A 17,648-nucleotide genomic window follows, 5' to 3' on the forward strand; every position below is an offset into this window, starting at 1 on the left:
GAATGAAAAGGAAGTCCACCGATTTTTTAAAAAATATTTCAATGCATGTATGTTTCAAGGCTGACATGTTACCTCAAAAGACCTAAGAAATAACAGCCCAATTTATGGGCTAAGAAAAGACCTAAGAAATAACAGCCCAAATTCCAATTTATGTTGGAATAACTCCTGCCTTTGTATTTGTAACTACTCCTGGGTTACATTTTAAATGGAAATGAAAAGCTGTTTTACTGTAATTGTGCACGGCCCACATCTCTGGCTTTTGTGATATTTGATATTTTAGTCTTTCCTTGACACATGAACACTTTTTAAACACTTCCCACCACCTCTGCAGCCTTTTAAGAGCAGCTATCTACTGCTACAAGGGCAGAGAGATGGAAATAATATATGTAACACAATTACTCTTTTACCCAAGCTCTGTATTCTTCTTGTACTAAAGTCTCCACATTTTTCCTGTCTGTGATGTGTATTCCACCCTCTTCCATTTCAGATTTTTATATTCTTCCTTCAAAATACCTTTCTAGTATATTTATATCCCATTTCACTTTTTCACTTGAGTCTCTCCCCCCACCTAATCCTGTGGCAGTATCTTTGACTTTGCTCATCACTGATCTGATGTACTAAGCCTTGAAAGCAATTCACTTTTGTAATTTACAACTGCAGAACTTCTCACTGCATCGAGGTTTTGAAGCATCTTAAAAAACACTACCTGGGTTGAGTGCTTTAATTTATGTAATCTGCTTTCATTCTTTGCAGAGTACACTGGACGTCACCAGATTAACAAATTCAGATTTAAACTGAACATGAAGGAAAACTAAGTATTTCACTGTAGTGTTACCACTGTATCACATTAAACCAGAACTAATCATGTCCCAGAATTGACGTAAGAGATTTGTTTTATTTTGGAGACTGTACTTGTTATACAGATACCATGTCTGAAATTATTCACAAGCTCATACAGCTTTAATTACTCATCCATGGTTCAGTTCTAAAGGAATCCTCCTATATTCTTCAGCACAGTTGATGGCCAAAGCAGAGTTCTGTAAAATCCCTTGCAATGATTCATGTGAGCAAAACCTTTTCATCTCACAATGTCCTTATGTTGTCCACTCTCACAATTTTCAGAAGTATGCATAGAAAGAAGCATAAACGTTAAACAAATTCTTCTATAAAACCTAAAAGTATTCTTCCTTTCTTTAATAAAAATCTCTGTAGTATTGACTTCAGGCAATTTAAATGATTTTCTTCCTTACAACCAGAATGGCAAAATTCACTGGCCACATTTTCCTTTAGCCTCAGTTCTGAAGAGTCTTCCTGAAGTGAAAAAATAAAAGATGTTTTCAGAAAAGAAAAAATCCTTAAAGAGACCTAAAATGGGAAAGGAGCTGTTGGAAGTAACTGCCAGATAGTTTTGATCAAGGTGGGCTACTCCAAGGCCCTGAGGCATTTTAATGACCCTAATTAACGAGAAAACTGCCGATTGTCGGATTTCTTGCTGATGTGTTTGAAGATTTTTGCTTTGTGGACGTTCTTTGATTTCTGGTAGCCAAATCCCCCACCTCCACCTCTTTTCTGTAGTCTTCTGCCATGGTTGCTGTTCACATCTGAAATTTTATTGGTTAAAGAAATTAAAAAGGAGCAATTTGAAATACTGCATTTTGGGCTTAATAAGGGTAATGTGAGAAAAAATAATTACACAAAAGGCTGAGTTGCCTAATTGCAGAGAAGCCCAGAACTTTGTGCCTGTGATTCTAAATACTCCTCCAGCTGTCCAATTAAACTGTCCAATGTACTACTGCTTCAAATTCCATCCTCTCAGGTCTGACAGTAATTTAGACAGTGTCTTCTAGTTCCTGCTCTTACCCCTTTATGCCAGTATTTCATGAGTATGAAAATTAAGTATATTTCAATAAAAATAATTTTTCATGGAAGGGAACAATATTTTGGAATATGGGTGCATTCCAGAATCTGCCCCACAGCAACTGAAGCCTGTACAGAATGAATATGTGCTAAAAGAGATGTTTGCAGGCATTTTTGCAGTTGTATTATTTGCAATAGTTACATTTTCTTTAATAAAGTTCTATTGGATAATGATGCATTTTTTTTAATGATTATTAGCAGAAAAACTCCAACCCCAACAACTAAACAGCAGAACTTGTGGTACCATAGGAATTCAGCCAGCTGCACTGAACATTTATAAGGCAGAAATTCAGCTTTGAAACACTGCAGTAAAAGGATACTGAGGTCAACAAATGGAGGAACTTTAAAACCAAACGAAAGGCTGACTTTGGGAAGATCCAAATTATTGACATCATAGATCTGCTTCAGAGAATGGGAGTCGTAAGCTCTGATGTAAGCTTTGTAAGCCTCCTGGGCTGACTTGTGAAGGAAGTAGTTCTTCTCTATCAGTTTTTCCAGCTGGTGAGGGAAAAAGAAAACCAGAAGAGACATAAACTATTATAGCTGCTCAAAGTCTATACATTATATTCAAACTTTTTTACTGTGTGAGTGGCAATGACATTCACTCCTCGCTTCAGCAAAACTGCCCTGTGACATCAAAGTGCACATACAGGAGTAAAAATGCTTTAATAAACAAGCAGAAGATCAAAAAAGCCTGAAGCTGAGTTACAGTACAAAGCCTCAGCAATATGAAAATTTAGAGAAATAATTAACTGGGTTGTCTCAAACAAGTTAATCAAGGACAACACACCTGCAGCCACACCATGAAGCCATGTGTGTGAGAACTGCCAGCCTGACATCTGAACTGTGTGGTTCCATGCACAGTCTGATCTGATATGGTGCCAATGCACTGTGAAATCAGCAGTATTAATTCTAAACCAAAAATGCAGCTACACCTTAGTCTACAGGATAGTCTAAGACCTTTTATTTGACGTGGGCCAAGTTTCCAATACTCATTAGATCCCAGTGTCTCATTTGATGTTCAACATACATTAATTCAGCATTTTAAAAATAAGCCAAATTAGGCGTAATTTCTTCCTGATTACGCTTCATTAGGAACGTCTCTCTGTAAGGACTGTCTTCACTGCTTCCTGTACTTGCCATTTTAGATTCAAGTTACTGCAAAGAAACTTTACAGGACTCTTATCAAAAGAACAACTCACAGAAGTAAACCAACAATAGAAATCCGCATTTTCAGAATTACCTGTGCTATTCCATTCACCTCAGTGTTCCTTGGCTATTTTTGTAGCACAGGAGCACAAAAGAAGTTTAGCTGATGCTGGGCTTTATTAACACCAGCTGATTAAAAATACACATGGGCTTATATACTAACATTCCTAAACAAGCACACATATTTGTGAGTTGCAGTCATTATAGACTGCAACATCCTCCATGCAAAATTATAATAAAGATATTCAAAGCAGTTGAAGTATAAAAAAAAATGTTATACCTGAGACTGGATATCTGAGATTTTTGACCAAGAAAATTCAAATTCACTTAGTGGTACCTTAAAAACAAAAGAAGAAATTAAGTATCAAAATTATTTACACTGTGTAAATATAGTAAATGTGTTTAAGACTAAGGACAAATAGAAAACAATCTGCTAGATAACAGATTTTTTAATACCACAGCTATATCTGTAAAGTGTCTTTACATCAATATGACAGTATTATCACTTCCTTTAAGCCAGAGTAATAGAGACACTCAGTATGACACTATTTTTTAGCAGTTTTGCTTTAGAAGTTAAATCACTTTAGTTGCAAGTCACAAAGCAAGTTCATAAGGAGAGCAACCAAGAAACTCCGTACAGTTCTATTAAAATGATTACCTTTAGAAGAAGACTGTGCTTCCTTTGGAATTAAACAAAACGCAACTGATCTTTGAAAAATCAAAACAAACCAACAGGTTTTGCCTTTAAAAACTGGATGTACAGCAAAGAAAAAATACATGTAGACAGAAGTTTACCCTGGCTTGTTTCAGGTAACGAAGGAAGCCGAGTTCTTCTGGGCGTAAAATGAGCAGAGCATGTCCTCTACCATTTATTCCTCTGGCAGTCCTACCAACACGATGGATATATTCCTTTTGGAAAGAATAACAAGCAATGAGGTCAGGCAGTCTTCATAATCAACAAAAAACCCACCAAAGTTAACCTTAATGTACGACTTTCTCTTGGCACTGACACAGAGATAAGGGAAAACAAGGGCTGAAGGTGCAAAGGAACATCAGGCTGAGACAGCCCTTGACTAAAGCATTTTTATCTTTTACTGAAGAAAAAAAAATCTTAGTCTGCAGCAACTGAAAATTAAACCTTGATTTTGGAGGTTTTTGAATTTCCCTTGTTTGCAGATTTTTATTCAAGTTAAGAATGTTAACTTTAACAAAAAGCAAATTTCAATTGGAAAAGCTCAGGGATGTATATTGTAAACCCACACTCCTCTTGAGAAGTGTTTGGTTGTTTAGCTGATTAGATTTTCATTTCACAGCACAAACAATATTTTAAAATGCAATTCTTGAGAAGGCAACAAAGGTCTTGGATAGGATCAGCATTTCCAAGGAGCTGGTGAAGGGCAGTAAGAGAACCCAGCAGCTGGGTATGACTGTGGCTGAATCCTGCCCTCTGTTAAGCAGCACTTTCAGCTCTTCTCCGCTACTAAGTTTGTAGTCAAAATTTGATTTTCTTGTTGTGACACTATTCCTTAATTGTCTATTTCCTTAACTTACCTTTGGATCATCTGGAGGGTCATACTGGACAATCCAGTCAACCTCAGGAATGTCCAATCCTCTGGCAGCCACATCAGTGCACAGCAGTATTCCAGACTCTGCATTACAGAACTGGAAAAACGTTGTAGTACGTTTGGTCTGTTTCTGCTTGCCCTGAAAGGAAACAAACACACTGGGGATGAAACATCAACTAAAATAATTTGAGACATCTTTGTAAATTGTGGTCTTGTACAAACCAAGCAGGACCATTTTGCAGTGAAGAAATGAAGAAAAAAATAAACAGCACAGGGTTACAAGAAGTGGCATCCCTCACAGGTAACAATGTATCTCCCAAAACATTAAATATTGCATAAACATTCTTCTCATGAGCCCAGCACGCATGTTTCAAGTTCAGAAAAAGGACATTTGCAAGTCTACCAATATATTAGACAAATTACAGGTTAAAAAAGCAAACAACCAAACAAACCCAGGATTTGTCACAATTCTATCGAAGAATAGCAAGAAATTTCCCCCCAAAACAAAATGCAAAAGGACATTTGTGGTTAGTTGTAACTGTTTCATAGACTTTAGTCAATTCTTTGTTCTAAACTGTGCATTTTGTGGTTTTGACAAAAAATTTGCAATATTCATCCAAATGGTAAGAATTGTCACAGTAAATCCGACCATCACCCTGGCCTTAGGAAAAGCATCAAAACACTTCAGGCATCAGACTCTGGATTTCTGTGATAAGAAATTCACTCCACATACTGAATTTTAGTGCTTGTGAAAAGTAACTTCTTGGAAGAAAACAGGAATGTTACTACACAGAGTAAAATTAACATCAGTGTTCAGTGCTGGTTCAAAAAATAGCAAGTCTGATAACTGAAGTGTTATTACATAATCTCTGCTTTATCTACTTCCTCTACAGACTAATCAAGACCATCATCAGTTTTGTAAGCAGAGTGTCTGGTAATTAGAAACTGGACTGAAACAAACCAGGCAAATGTAAAGCCAGTAACAGCTTACAAGTGTTATCAAAATAATTCAAAATAAATCAATGAATAAGATACTTACATGAATGGCCAAAACAGGCAGATCAATGTAGTTGAGTAACTCATAGTGGTACTTCACTGACATACAAGAAGAAAAAAATACCATCAGTTTCTTCTTGCGGTTCTTCTTGAGGAAAGTGAAAAGCAAAAGGAATCTTTTTTCAGATGGACACACCACATAACCCTGCAAAAATTTTAATCATTATTAAATAAAAGTAGTAAGGAGCAAACTTGTGTTTTAATAACATGATTACATCAGGGAACGGTTACTCTGTGGGGAAAAAAAAACACCTCATCAAATAGTTACACAGTGAAATACACCTGAATTATCCCAAGTGAAAAAACTACAAGGCTTGTTGTGTTCAGAGATCTCAGGCCTCCCACTAATAAACACTGGTCTTACCTGTTCCAAGCCATCTACTGTTGCTGTCTCCTTGTTATCATCAACCCCAACATACAGTGGCTCTTTCTTCAGAGAGATCTTTGCCAGATCTTCGACCTTTCTGGTTTGTGTGGCAGAGAAAAGCATCGTCTGTCTGCGCTCTGGAAAATGTTTGAAAGACAGCCTCACTTTTTAAAGGAGAATTCAAACAGAGAGTCTGTAAAATCTCTAACTGCAATTTTCTCTGGGCAAATCTTCCAATTAAATTCTGATTCAAACATACTGCTACTGACAAACAAAGAGATGTAGCTGTATTATGCGGTGTACATCATGTTTATTTCAGTCCCCACCCCCAAAATGCTAACCACCATCACAACACGGTGTTTTCTGTAAAAATGTTAATAATCATTTGCAATCCAATTTAGACACAAAACAACTTAAACAGAGATCAATCTTCTAATGCTAAATTAATTTCCATGAATACTACAATATTTTTGTTTAAAAAAAACAATTCAAATTGTGCTTAATACATCAATTACAAGGAACAGCTAAATGAAAAACTAGGGAAAGAAAAATTTAAGGTAAAGTTACACTGAAATCTCTTCAAGATACTGGTCTTGGAGGTATCAAAAAAGTCAGATGAGCTTTTCCTTTGCATTTAAACCTTATTAGGAAATAATGAATTGCAGGAAATAAACAGGCAGAGGAAGATGAATGAGAAAATGGAGACATTAAACTAAAAGGATTTTGTATGAACAGAATTATATCTCTGAAGAGCATTTGAAAACTCTGTTCTTCAGATAAATGATGCTGAACAAGTAATATATACTGTCTAGCAGAAAAAAGGACAGAGTAAGAAAACCACTATGAAGTTCATTTACAGAACTATAAAAATTAATGACTTCTCTTAAAATAATTGAGTCAGAAAGAAGACATAATGTTAGTGATTTCCAGGAAAGAGATTTTTTTTTCTTACTTGGTAAAAGTTTTATGATCTGTTTCATTTCTTCTTCAAATCCAACCTCCAAGATTCGATCTGCCTCATCAATTACCAAACACTGCAAGTTCTTGTACATGAAACCTGGAGTGTTCTACAAGATTAACAAACTCACAGTCAGACAGGGAAAGGAGTTTTATTGTGTTTTAACAACCAGATCAGACATCAATATTGTATCTACCTGCATGTGATCCAGCAGTCTCCCTGGTGTTGCTACAATGATGTTGATTCCATTTCCAAGCTTCTGTGCTTCTGCTGATCTGTTACTGCCCCCCATGATCAGCCCATAGGTGTGAACATGATGATTCATGAGCTCTTTAAGAACTCCATAGGTTTGCATGGCCAGCTCTCGAGTAGGAGAAAGAATAATAACACCCGTTCCTAAAAAATACATCAATCAGACAGAGTCAGTGACAACTCATCCAACCACTTAAATGGCTGCTTTACAATAAAATTCAGCTGTGAAATGAAGAGCCTTACCATTCCTAGGCATGAATTTCAGCTTGTAGATGAGCTCCACTGCAGGAATGAGAAACGCAAGTGTTTTTCCACTGCCTGTTTTTGCAGCTGCTAAAATATCCCTGTAAGCAGCAATGTCAGAAAAAGAAGTATTTAGCTGGCCATACTGAGAGAAGAATAATCTCACTCTGATCCATGCAGACAATGTAAAAACCTAACATGGGTTAAAGAAGACAGTAGAGGTGGCACCAGGAGTTGGCTGAGGCAGGTCACAGCAATCTGTCAGTGAAAGACTGGACTCAGTGATCACAGAGGTCTTTTCCAACCTTAACCTTCCATGATTTGATTTTGTGATTCATGTATGTGGCTTGCCAGCAAAATTTACAAAACATCTGGGGTCATCAGAGTGACTAAAAAACCCTATTTCTTACCTGCCTTCCAGAAGGGGCTTAATACTTTTATGTTGAATTTCAGTCATGTGTGTAAACCCCATGTCATTTATGCCCTTCAATGTATTCTCACTGACAGAACCAGCCAGGGAAGCAAAGGAATTGTCTTCAAAAGCACCTGAAGTGAGGGAAAAAAAGAAAAGGATTTAAACCTATTTCTTCTATTTCCTCTGCCATCTGAGATTAACCAGTTCAAACTGACCTACGTGAAAAATATCAAAGCACTTATTGCATTCTACCACAAAATCCAAAGACACTGGCAAAATACTCTGTATTAATGAGTTCATGAGAAAACTATGCAGAGTTAATAAAAATGAAGATGAATGCACTGCTGCTTCTGTCAGATTTACTAGATCTATACCTCTAGCTTGCTCTTTATGGAGTTCTTCCTTTACAGATAATAATGTGTGCATACAGGTTTAAAAAAACTTTCACTAATTGAAATTTACTAATTTCAGTAATTGCAGGACCTACAGGTGTGTATATAATGCATGTTTCCAGGAACAGAAGGTGGGTGAGAGCTGTACAGCTGCCACTGTCACATCATGTATTCAAACACCTGACTCACAAAGCTGCAACTTACTCTGGAAGGAAAGTGTTGGACCCTGGGATTTTGCCCTGGCATGAAAAAGAGAACACAAGATACCTGTTACACCTAGTGGCAAACTGGGCACTTCATCCTCCTCCTCTTCCACTTCTTTCTCTCCCGAGTCCTGCTTATCTCCATCTTCTACCTCTGCAGATTCATCTTCTTCAGTTTTCGCTTTTTTGGTTTCTGTATCTAGAATATTATTTTACAGAAGACAAGTCAGTCCAAAACACAGAGGTCATGGTTATCATGAAAAGTTGTTCCACAGACTGAATTTTCCTTTAGTCAGTAAACTATGTACAAAGATCACGATTTTCCATGGGGTGGGAGGGCACTGGAGGAGAGACAAGGTTTCTATGCAATTTTTCTGAGGCAAGGAGTGAAAAAATCCCCCAGTTCCTTCCACACAGCCCACTCTGAAACAATGTAGCTTAACATATGTCATATGACATTTTGTGTGAAAATGTCCTGCAACTGATTACAAAATTCCTTCCCATCTGCAATGCAGACACCAAATTTCCCACACCGTTTGTGCTCAGGATATGTGAAAAGTTGCATTTTAGGTACCTGAATCTTCAGAGATGAAAGCACCTCTTCATTGGCATAACCATGATGCATGTTCCAAAAATGAAATACATTTTGGAAGCTTCAATTCCTCATGTACGTCTACATATGTATCTATAAATCTATACATATATAAACATATGCAAACTCAGCAATATTTGTATGTGGCGCACATGTGGTGCTTTTTTGTTTGTTGTGGGGTTTGTTTTGTTTTGTTTTTTGTTTTTTGTTTTTTTTCCAGTACACTTCAGTTTCATAATCTATAAATGTTGCCAAAGGCTAGATATATTGCTGAAAAGCTGTTTTGGCTGCACAGCCAAGTACAGAGAGCACCCATCTACCAGAGCCCTGAAACACGGGGCATGTGTTCGAGTAATAAACAAGCAAATCATCCAACCAACGTTACAAAGAAGAATTGAAGAATTGTATGAAACAAATTAATTGGCTACTAGTATGAATTAAGAATTCAAATGTCGCAGCTGGAATGAAAGGGGTAAAGTTTTAGACCTCAGGGACTTTAAAACGCACACCTGACCGTCACACTGGCACTTCACTTTTCTCGACACGGCGGGAACCCTTGAGAGGGGCTTGTAAGGTCTCCCAGATTAACTAAGCCCTGGGAGACAAGCTGTCTTTACTCGTAACACGCACCATCTCCTCCATTGGCAACCGCTTTTCTCTTTTTCTTCTTCTTTTTCTTCTTTTCCCCGCTGCCGGGTCCGGCTGCATCCGCAGGCTCCGCGCCCTCCTCGGCCGCTGCATCCACCTCCGGCACCACCGCCTCCTCCTCCTCCTCCGGAGGTCCCTGAGAAGCCGCCTCGCCCGCCGAGGGCACTGCACGGCGGAGACAGAGCCACAAGGAGGAGAGAGAGGGGAGGGAACACAAAGTTAGTTACGGCTCCGCGGCGCTCAGCCGGGGAGAGGCTCCGCGGCGCCGCCCGCCCGTACCTTCCTCCTGGGCCGCCCGCAGCTTCAGGTTGCGCTGCCGCAGCTTCAGGTTGCGCTTGTGGATCTTCCTGCGGAGCAGCCGCATGGGCAGGTTGCTGGCAGCAGCCGGCACCGACATCGCGGCAGCGGCACGAACCCCGCGCTCCCAGCAGCACACGTGGGGAGGCCGCGACCCGAGCCGCCGGAACCGCCGCCCGCGGGGCCTCACGGGCACCGGGCAGCGCCCCCTGCGGGCCCGGCGGAGGCAGCGCTGGGCGGGGACGGCCGCGGTCCGGTCCGCATCCTTCCCGCGATTCCTGCCCCGATCCGGGCCCCGATTCCTGCCCCGATCCCGGCCCCGATCCCGGTCCGGATTCCTACCCCGATCCGGGCCCCGATTCCTGCCCCGATTCCTGCCCCGATCCCGGCCCCGCGGCTCAGCCGCCCCGGCGGAGCGCGCCCCGGGTTTCCCTGAGGAGGGGGCTCGCCGTGTTCCACACAGACCCCCCCAGCCTCACAACACCCGTCTGGCCGGTGGTGCTGCCTCCCCCCGTGGTTACGTGTGTTCAACGGGAGAAAGAGACAGAATTCAAGAATCAGTTAGGTTGGAAAAGAACTCTGAGATCATCGAGTCCAACCTACGACCAAAACCACCGTGTCAATTAACACCGTGGCGCTGGGTGCCATGTCCAGGCTTTCCTTATACACCTCCAGGGATGGTGACTCCACCACCTCCCCGGGCAGTTCATTCCAATGTTTAATCACAATTTGTGAAGACATTCCTCCTAATATCCAACCTAAACCTCCCCTGGCGCAGCTTGAGGCCATGTGCTCTTGTCCTGTCGCTGTAGCCTGGGAGCAGAGCCCGACACGTCCCCTCCTGTCAGGGAGCTGTGGAGGGTAGAAGGGCCCCCTGAATTTCCTTTTTTCCAGCTCAACACCCCGAGCTCCCTCAGCGCTGCTCATCGGACTGGTGCTCCAGCCCCTTCCCCAGCCTCACTGCCTTACCCCGTACTCACTCCGCCCCTGTGAACTGAGAGCCCCAGGACTGCACACCGCACTCGAGGTGTGCCATCACCAGTGCCGAACAGAGGGGAAGGGGCATTTCCCTGCTCCTTCCGAAGCGAGATTCCCAAAGGCTGACACGCGGCGCCCACCGGCTGCTTCCCGACAGCAGAGGGCACAGACAGCTCAGGGATGTGCCGCAGCTTTGCCGCCTGGAACCAGAAACCAGCGCCTTCGGAGGGACCCAAGAGTACAAACTGAGTAAGGTTCAGTCCTTGGATACCTTGCTGCAACACAGAAAAAAACCGCGGAACTAATTCTGTATTAAGTAACCAAAGTAATTTCTCACCATCTGTAATTACTGTCTTGCACAGGTCGTTTGCATCATCAGGATGAAAATTAAATTTGTCTTGCCAGAGCTTCAGACTGTGAACTATGCCATCCTGTCCGGACTTTCACAGACTGTTAATATGTCTGGCCACTGCTTTAATAAGTTGAATGGATTAGTGCTATTTCCATTAGCTGCATTTGAAACTAAACTGATCCATCCTCAGCCAGAAAGGCTTTTGGTATAGACTCCAAAGGAACTCAGTTTTACTTGCTGAATTTTAGGTAGGTGAAAGTTCCTTACTGCAGCTCAGAGTAATTTAGGTTCTGTGAGTGTTTTCTCCCTGGCTTCCTTATATTGCATTTGCAGAATGTATTTTTAAGTAGGCATGGGTTTACTCTTCCTAGTCTGTACTGATTTATATGGACGTGACTAGTTTACTGTTTGGATCCAGATTTAACCCAGGCAGGGCTCATCTCTGGAATATGGTCATTGTGCAGATAAAATGTATAAAGATCCAGACAGCAGGGAGCTGACACTAACACACTGAGGGAGGACAAAGTTATGTCCTCTGGGCATGGCATGGTCTTCATATTCCCATCTTAACCAATAGTGGTGGGATCATGACTATTTTTGCTTTCACCCAGGTCATTACACCCCCAGCTTTGCCAAGAATTAGGACCTGGAAACTGGTCACGTAAAAGCCTTTATAAAGAATTCACCTCAGTGTCCATGCTGAGTTCTAGCCAACATGGCAAGTCTTTGTGAAATCTCTTTAGTGTGGCGCAAGGCCCACTTTGATAAACTGTCTTGAAAAGTTGTGTCAGATCCTACTGACCTCCTGTGTCTGTTTGCTACAGCTGGCATGGCACACAAGGAAAACTTTCTAGAAAAAAAGGTGGTCTTGCATCTGTGTACACAGATGTCAGGGCGTCCTGTATAAGAATTCAGAAATTACAGACTTTTTTTTAGGTGGCAAATTATCTTGAGCTCCAAAATTGCTTCTTCTCAATATCTTGTAAAACATGTTACTTAGAGTTGACAAACAAATGTGCTTCTCTGGAAATTTCAAAACGTGCTTTTGAGCTTTCTTCTTTTAGCATTTGTTTTTCTTCAAGCTGTTATTGTGGAAAGTCACAAAAAAAATACTCAGAAGATAATAGTGATAACATTATTGTGACAGGTCTAGACAGTAATTGAAACCTATAAGTCATGTTAGTAGTTTTTCTCTGAATTTTGGCATTTCTTAAATAGCATATTAATCCCTTTTAGTACAAGTGTAATTTTTGTCCAATACATTCATTCCTAATTGTTTGAGTTATCAGGCAATCTTAGTGGCTGGCTAAAGTTTCATTTCTTGAGATACAAAAATTACCTCATCTAAAATGTCATGGTTCTTGTCCTCTTTCTCGCTCTCTTATTCATGGTCATACTTCTCAGGAGCAGTGCTTCAGGAGGAGAGAGACCATTACTCCATCATTGGGATACTCTTCTTTCTCCATCACTCCATCAGTAGGGTACTCTTCTTTCTCTCTTCATCTTGTGATGGCTGGAAATGGCAGATGCTGTGTGTAGATACTCACAGGCTTGTTTCTGGATCTCACCAGAGCTGGTTGGGTGAAAGTGCAGCAGATCTGGGGAGATGTGAAATAGACCTACAGGTATGTGCCCTAACAAATATTGCAGTCAGGAAACAAGTAACTTTTTATTGTCTGCAGAAAACGTTGTTCATCTCATCCCACCATATACCTCAGAAACAGCTGTTATGCACTGTACACTGCAAGACTCTGTTTCTGTTCAGTGATTATAAGGGTATTCTAGATGATCACCTCAGCTTCACCTTCAACAGATATCTAAGGCCAGGAGAAGCTGTTTCAGACATTAATCCCCGGCTGAATGTAGGTCTAGTTGGGGGCTGCTTGGCTCATCACTTGGTGAAATATCACAGATGGTATCCCAGATTTTCTCACACAGATACTATCTACAGAGCAAAAATCTGTGATCAAATCTTCTGTTTCTCCAACAGGTCTCTCTCCACCCCTTTGGCCAATGCCCAGCTTGCAGACTCAGCCCAAGTTTTCCTTACAGCTTGCCTGACTTGTGTTTGAGGAAGACCTGTGTGTTTCCAGTCTCAGAATCAGCATTTTCAAGTTTTTCAAGATCTGGGGTTGTGCCCCGAGAAGTACACTGTGGACTGCATTTGTGAATATTCCTGGTAGATGCGGACTAACGTGCACCTGCTGCTCAAACAGGTCCCTGTCAACATCATGGTTGTGGTCTGGGTTTTCTGTTGTCTCAGAAGTGCTGACTCATCAGAGCCTCTCCCATTATACGCTGGAGCAGTCTCCCCCTTTGTCCTGGAGTTTCTTCAGGCCTTATCACTTCTAATAGCACAGGGTTTCCAGGAAAACAAATCATCCTTCATGAATGACCTCATAAGACAAGCATTTAATTGTCCTCCACCTCTGGTGAGCTACAGAAGTTCCATGTAAATAGAGGAGTTGAATCATCCTTTTCACCAGTGTTTAACTTTACCCAGTCAATAAAAAAGGATAAGAGCAGAAAAACATTTTTATAAACATTCTGTACATGTCCAATTTGTCCTGCTTTAGCAAAGTGTAACCAAGAACTAGAGAGATGTTGGCCAGTATTGGTAGAAAACTTGTTCCTTATCTATCTATCTATCTATCTATCTATCTATCTATCTATCTATCTATCTATCTATCTTTTCTCAGTGTGTTCATGCTTTCTTTATATCTACAAGGCTGATTAAGCAATTAAGTTTGAGGATAAAGAAAAGTCTATTAAGGCTCAAATTAGGGAGAGAGCACTCTAAAACTTAGTTGAGACCATGAGCAAGTAAGTTTGAAGGCAGCTAGTGCACAGCTAAGTGGTATGAATCCCTAGCAAAAATCCCTAACAAATTCTCTGTAGTGCAGCTTTATCCCCAAATGTTGCGTCTTCATATTAGTGGAGTAAATTACAAGTAAAAGTTTGTTTGACTCTTCATTTCTCTACTTCTTTATGTCTATTTCTTTCCTTAAGCTCTCTAAAGCATAAGATTGCTTGTGCAAAAGGAGCAACAGCAATGGCAATTTCTCACTTCCTCTGATTCCAGGAGTGAAGACAAAAAACAACCTCTGATGCTTCGCCTCCTGCCTGTCCATTCAAACTAGCTGCTACAAGTCTAGCCATTGTAATACTTCTCTGCATTTAATACCTCTTTGCCAATTTAAGCTCTCAAGCAGTGATTAGGGTGAATAATGAAATGGACAACCCAGTATCAGACTAATTTTCCTTTTAAACACAGAAAGTATCCAGTGTGGTGAATATAAACTGAAAGCACTGTCAGGTGCAGTAACTGGAGAGGCCCTGGTGAGAGGCCCTGGTCACTGTGGCTGTGGTGCAGTTGTTCAGTTCACACTCCTCCTTCTCATCTTTGGCCAAGGACATCACACAAGTTTTTGTGCTGGGGGCTTTGTGGAGCACAGAAGGAGCTGGGAGCCACATACCAAGACCAAACATCTACTGCTGAGCTGTAGCTTTGCTTCTGACACCTTGAGATGCATCCAGGGCTGGTTTCAACTTGCTCCAGTCAGAAGCAAGTGGAGGAGAACATCCCAGGGAAGTGCAGGTCATGCAGAGAAGGGAGCTCGCTGCTGTCCTCGCCTTCTCTGAATTAGTCACCTCCTTGCTGGCAGCATGGTTATAAAAGCTCAGCCTTACCCACAGAGAGGGGCTGTGGACTCTGCACTCTCCTGGGTGTTCATCACCATCCTGAATTGGACTTACTAGCTGCAGAGAGAAGCAGGGCTTTAGATGCACCTGGCTGCATCGTGCCTCCTTTCACCAGGTCCTGCACCTCTCTTGTTCACAATACATACACCTGCTTATACTTGTGCTCTTGCATTTTTGACCCATAGTTATGCCAGTTTTGAGAAATGTGATTGAACTGAGTTTGTTTAGCACTTTGAAAATAAAGTAAAAATGAATATTGGTACATTTAAATGGTGCATTGGAGAGTTTTGGATTGGGACAGCGAATGGTTGTCCAACTTTAAGCAAATTTCTTGCTATAATTATTTCATAAAGATGTTTAATTTGTTGTGTGAAATGGCCAAAAGATTTTAGGTCCCATTTAATAATTATGTACAAGTCCAAGCAGATAAGTAGAACAGAAGTAGAGTTTTTCAAAACTGCAAGAATCATAGCATGCAGCAATGATAATATGGCACAGAGCTTAAACAGTAGGTTTCATTTTTTTCTTAACAGAATAATTGAAAACTGATTTAGCCCCTTAAATAAACCAGTGACAGCTAGGAAAATCAGCAGATTGGCCCTTTGTGCCTGTTTATAGTAGATTTTGGCAGCAAGATAGTTGATGTAGTCTCTATAGAACACATCCATTATATCTTCCAGATGTTCTTGACCTTTATCTTGGATAAAAAAGCATCTTGCCATAGAAACTATCAATTTATATATTCTTAGCCCAGGTCATCAGCTCCTTTAAGACGATGAAAAACCCCTCTTGTGATGGTAATGCTTCCACTGCAATTCAGTACAGACATGTAACTTGTGAGTGCCTAGATTTTTCAAATGTGAGCACATAATTTAGATAAATGTGCTTGTAGAACTTCTAATATGAGGACGATCTGTAACAAGATAAGGAGTGCTCAATGCTTGCAGAGGGACATTTGGGAGGTCCTTCCTTTGCTAGCTGCCCACAGGGGGTGGAAGTGGAAAGAAAAATGGCAATGGCTTTTTCACAGGCTGCATTATTATTTATTTCTGTGTACAGAGTGATTCTACCATTGTCTTTGGTGATTTGGGGAAACCATTTCAAACACGGTGCTCAGGGAGGAGCTAAGCTGCAGAAAGGTGAATGCTCACCTGCCAGGCAGGGGAGAAGGGCACAGGCCACCTCATACCCTCTGACTCAAGGGGACAATGCCACACCTGTGGAAATGTTAATTGTCCCACTGGCAAAAGCCCAGAGCCAGGAAAGTAAAAAAGGAGCCTCTGGCTGTAAATGCACTTGAGTAAAAGGAGGATTTTCCGTATGTTATATGATTCAAAATTTGTGTCAAAAACTACAGTGGTACTCAGAGTGGCACAAGAACAGAGTGAATGTCAGACATCAGTGTTTTTCGGGAGGACAATAGGGGACATAGTGGAGCAGAGGAAGACTGGGGAAACAGGTAGAATGTTGTGGGACAAGAAGGAAACTGTGGGAACCGTGGGCTTGGCTTGGAGGCACAGAGGAGAGGTTGAGAGCATCACATCATCTTGAAAAGAGGACCTGTTTTGATGGAAAATAAAGCAAGACAATGCCAAGTGTGTTGTACTTGCTGTCACATACTCAAGCCTCTGGGCTAGTAGCTGAAGGGTGTCACTACCTGCCTCCCAACGGTTTTGTGACATCTGCTAACCCTATGGTGACTGAATTTCTTGCTTTTCTATTTCATATAGGTCAGGCATGAGAACTCTTGAAACAGAATACAGATTCAGCACAGGAATCCAGGCTGACACACTCACTCAGAGTGTCCTGGTCAGTGCATCTCAGAAAACCTCAGTGCAGCACTGCAAACCTTTTGTGAAGTCCTTTCATCATCACATGGTGTGATTTCTTGGTCCCCTGTGACTAGGCAGGCTCATAGGTGTACTTGTCACCTGCTCTGTGGCATAGTGCTCCCACAGAGCCACCTCATTATGTGACTTTGAATACAAATGCCTCATGTTGGGAATTTAAAGGTTTGAAGTGGGGTGTGACAGGGTGGATTATGGCTCCAGCAGAAGAAATCTTGCTGCAAGAAAGACTAGAGCCAAGCTGCATGAGCCTGTGGCTCAGCAGTATGGACCCAAAGCGATTTCAGCCACAGCCCTACAGTGGCTGTCCCAGACCCAGGCAATATCCCACCAGCGCCAGCATTTCACAAGATATCTTAGGGCAATCTCCTTTCAGCTCTATGGCACCTCTCCCATTTTCAGGCTGAAGAGCCAGTCCCAACATCAGTATCGCATGCCTACAGTCATTTCAGCAGACAAATCCTACAGTCTGTACATCAGCCTTGGAGTTTCTATGCCACGCTAAAAGAGTTGAGCTCCAGCCCTGGAGAGACCCGTTCCCGACCCCAGTGACTTCAGCTCTTGACCCACAAGCTTTATTTCACAGCCAGCGCTTCTGTTTCACCTCTCTCCACATCTTTCCTGTAGTGGCATAGAACACTGCTTTTTTTTCTCC

At 41.5% G+C, this 17,648-nt stretch overlaps 1 protein-coding gene across 1 annotated transcript; it reads right to left on the reverse strand.

Annotated features, from left to right (window-relative positions):
* Positions 1-875: 875 nt before the first annotated feature.
* Positions 876-10,269, reverse strand: DDX18 (DEAD-box helicase 18). Its single transcript, XM_066323133.1, has 14 exons — positions 10,097-10,269; positions 9,800-9,982; positions 8,642-8,776; positions 7,978-8,113; positions 7,568-7,668; positions 7,269-7,468; positions 7,067-7,181; positions 6,112-6,251; positions 5,731-5,892; positions 4,678-4,830; positions 3,922-4,035; positions 3,407-3,463; positions 2,238-2,415; positions 876-1,601 (listed from the first exon to the last, which is right to left on the reverse strand). Exons 1-14 carry the CDS (start codon positions 10,212-10,214, stop codon positions 1,459-1,461), a joined length of 1,935 nt encoding a protein of 644 aa, XP_066179230.1. The 5' UTR covers positions 10,215-10,269; the 3' UTR covers positions 876-1,458.
* Positions 10,270-17,648: the final 7,379 nt, after the last annotated feature.

Source organism: Sylvia atricapilla, chromosome 7, assembly GCF_009819655.1.
Source record: "Sylvia atricapilla isolate bSylAtr1 chromosome 7, bSylAtr1.pri, whole genome shotgun sequence".
In the NCBI taxonomy this organism is placed as follows: Eukaryota; Metazoa; Chordata; class Aves; order Passeriformes; family Sylviidae; genus Sylvia; species Sylvia atricapilla.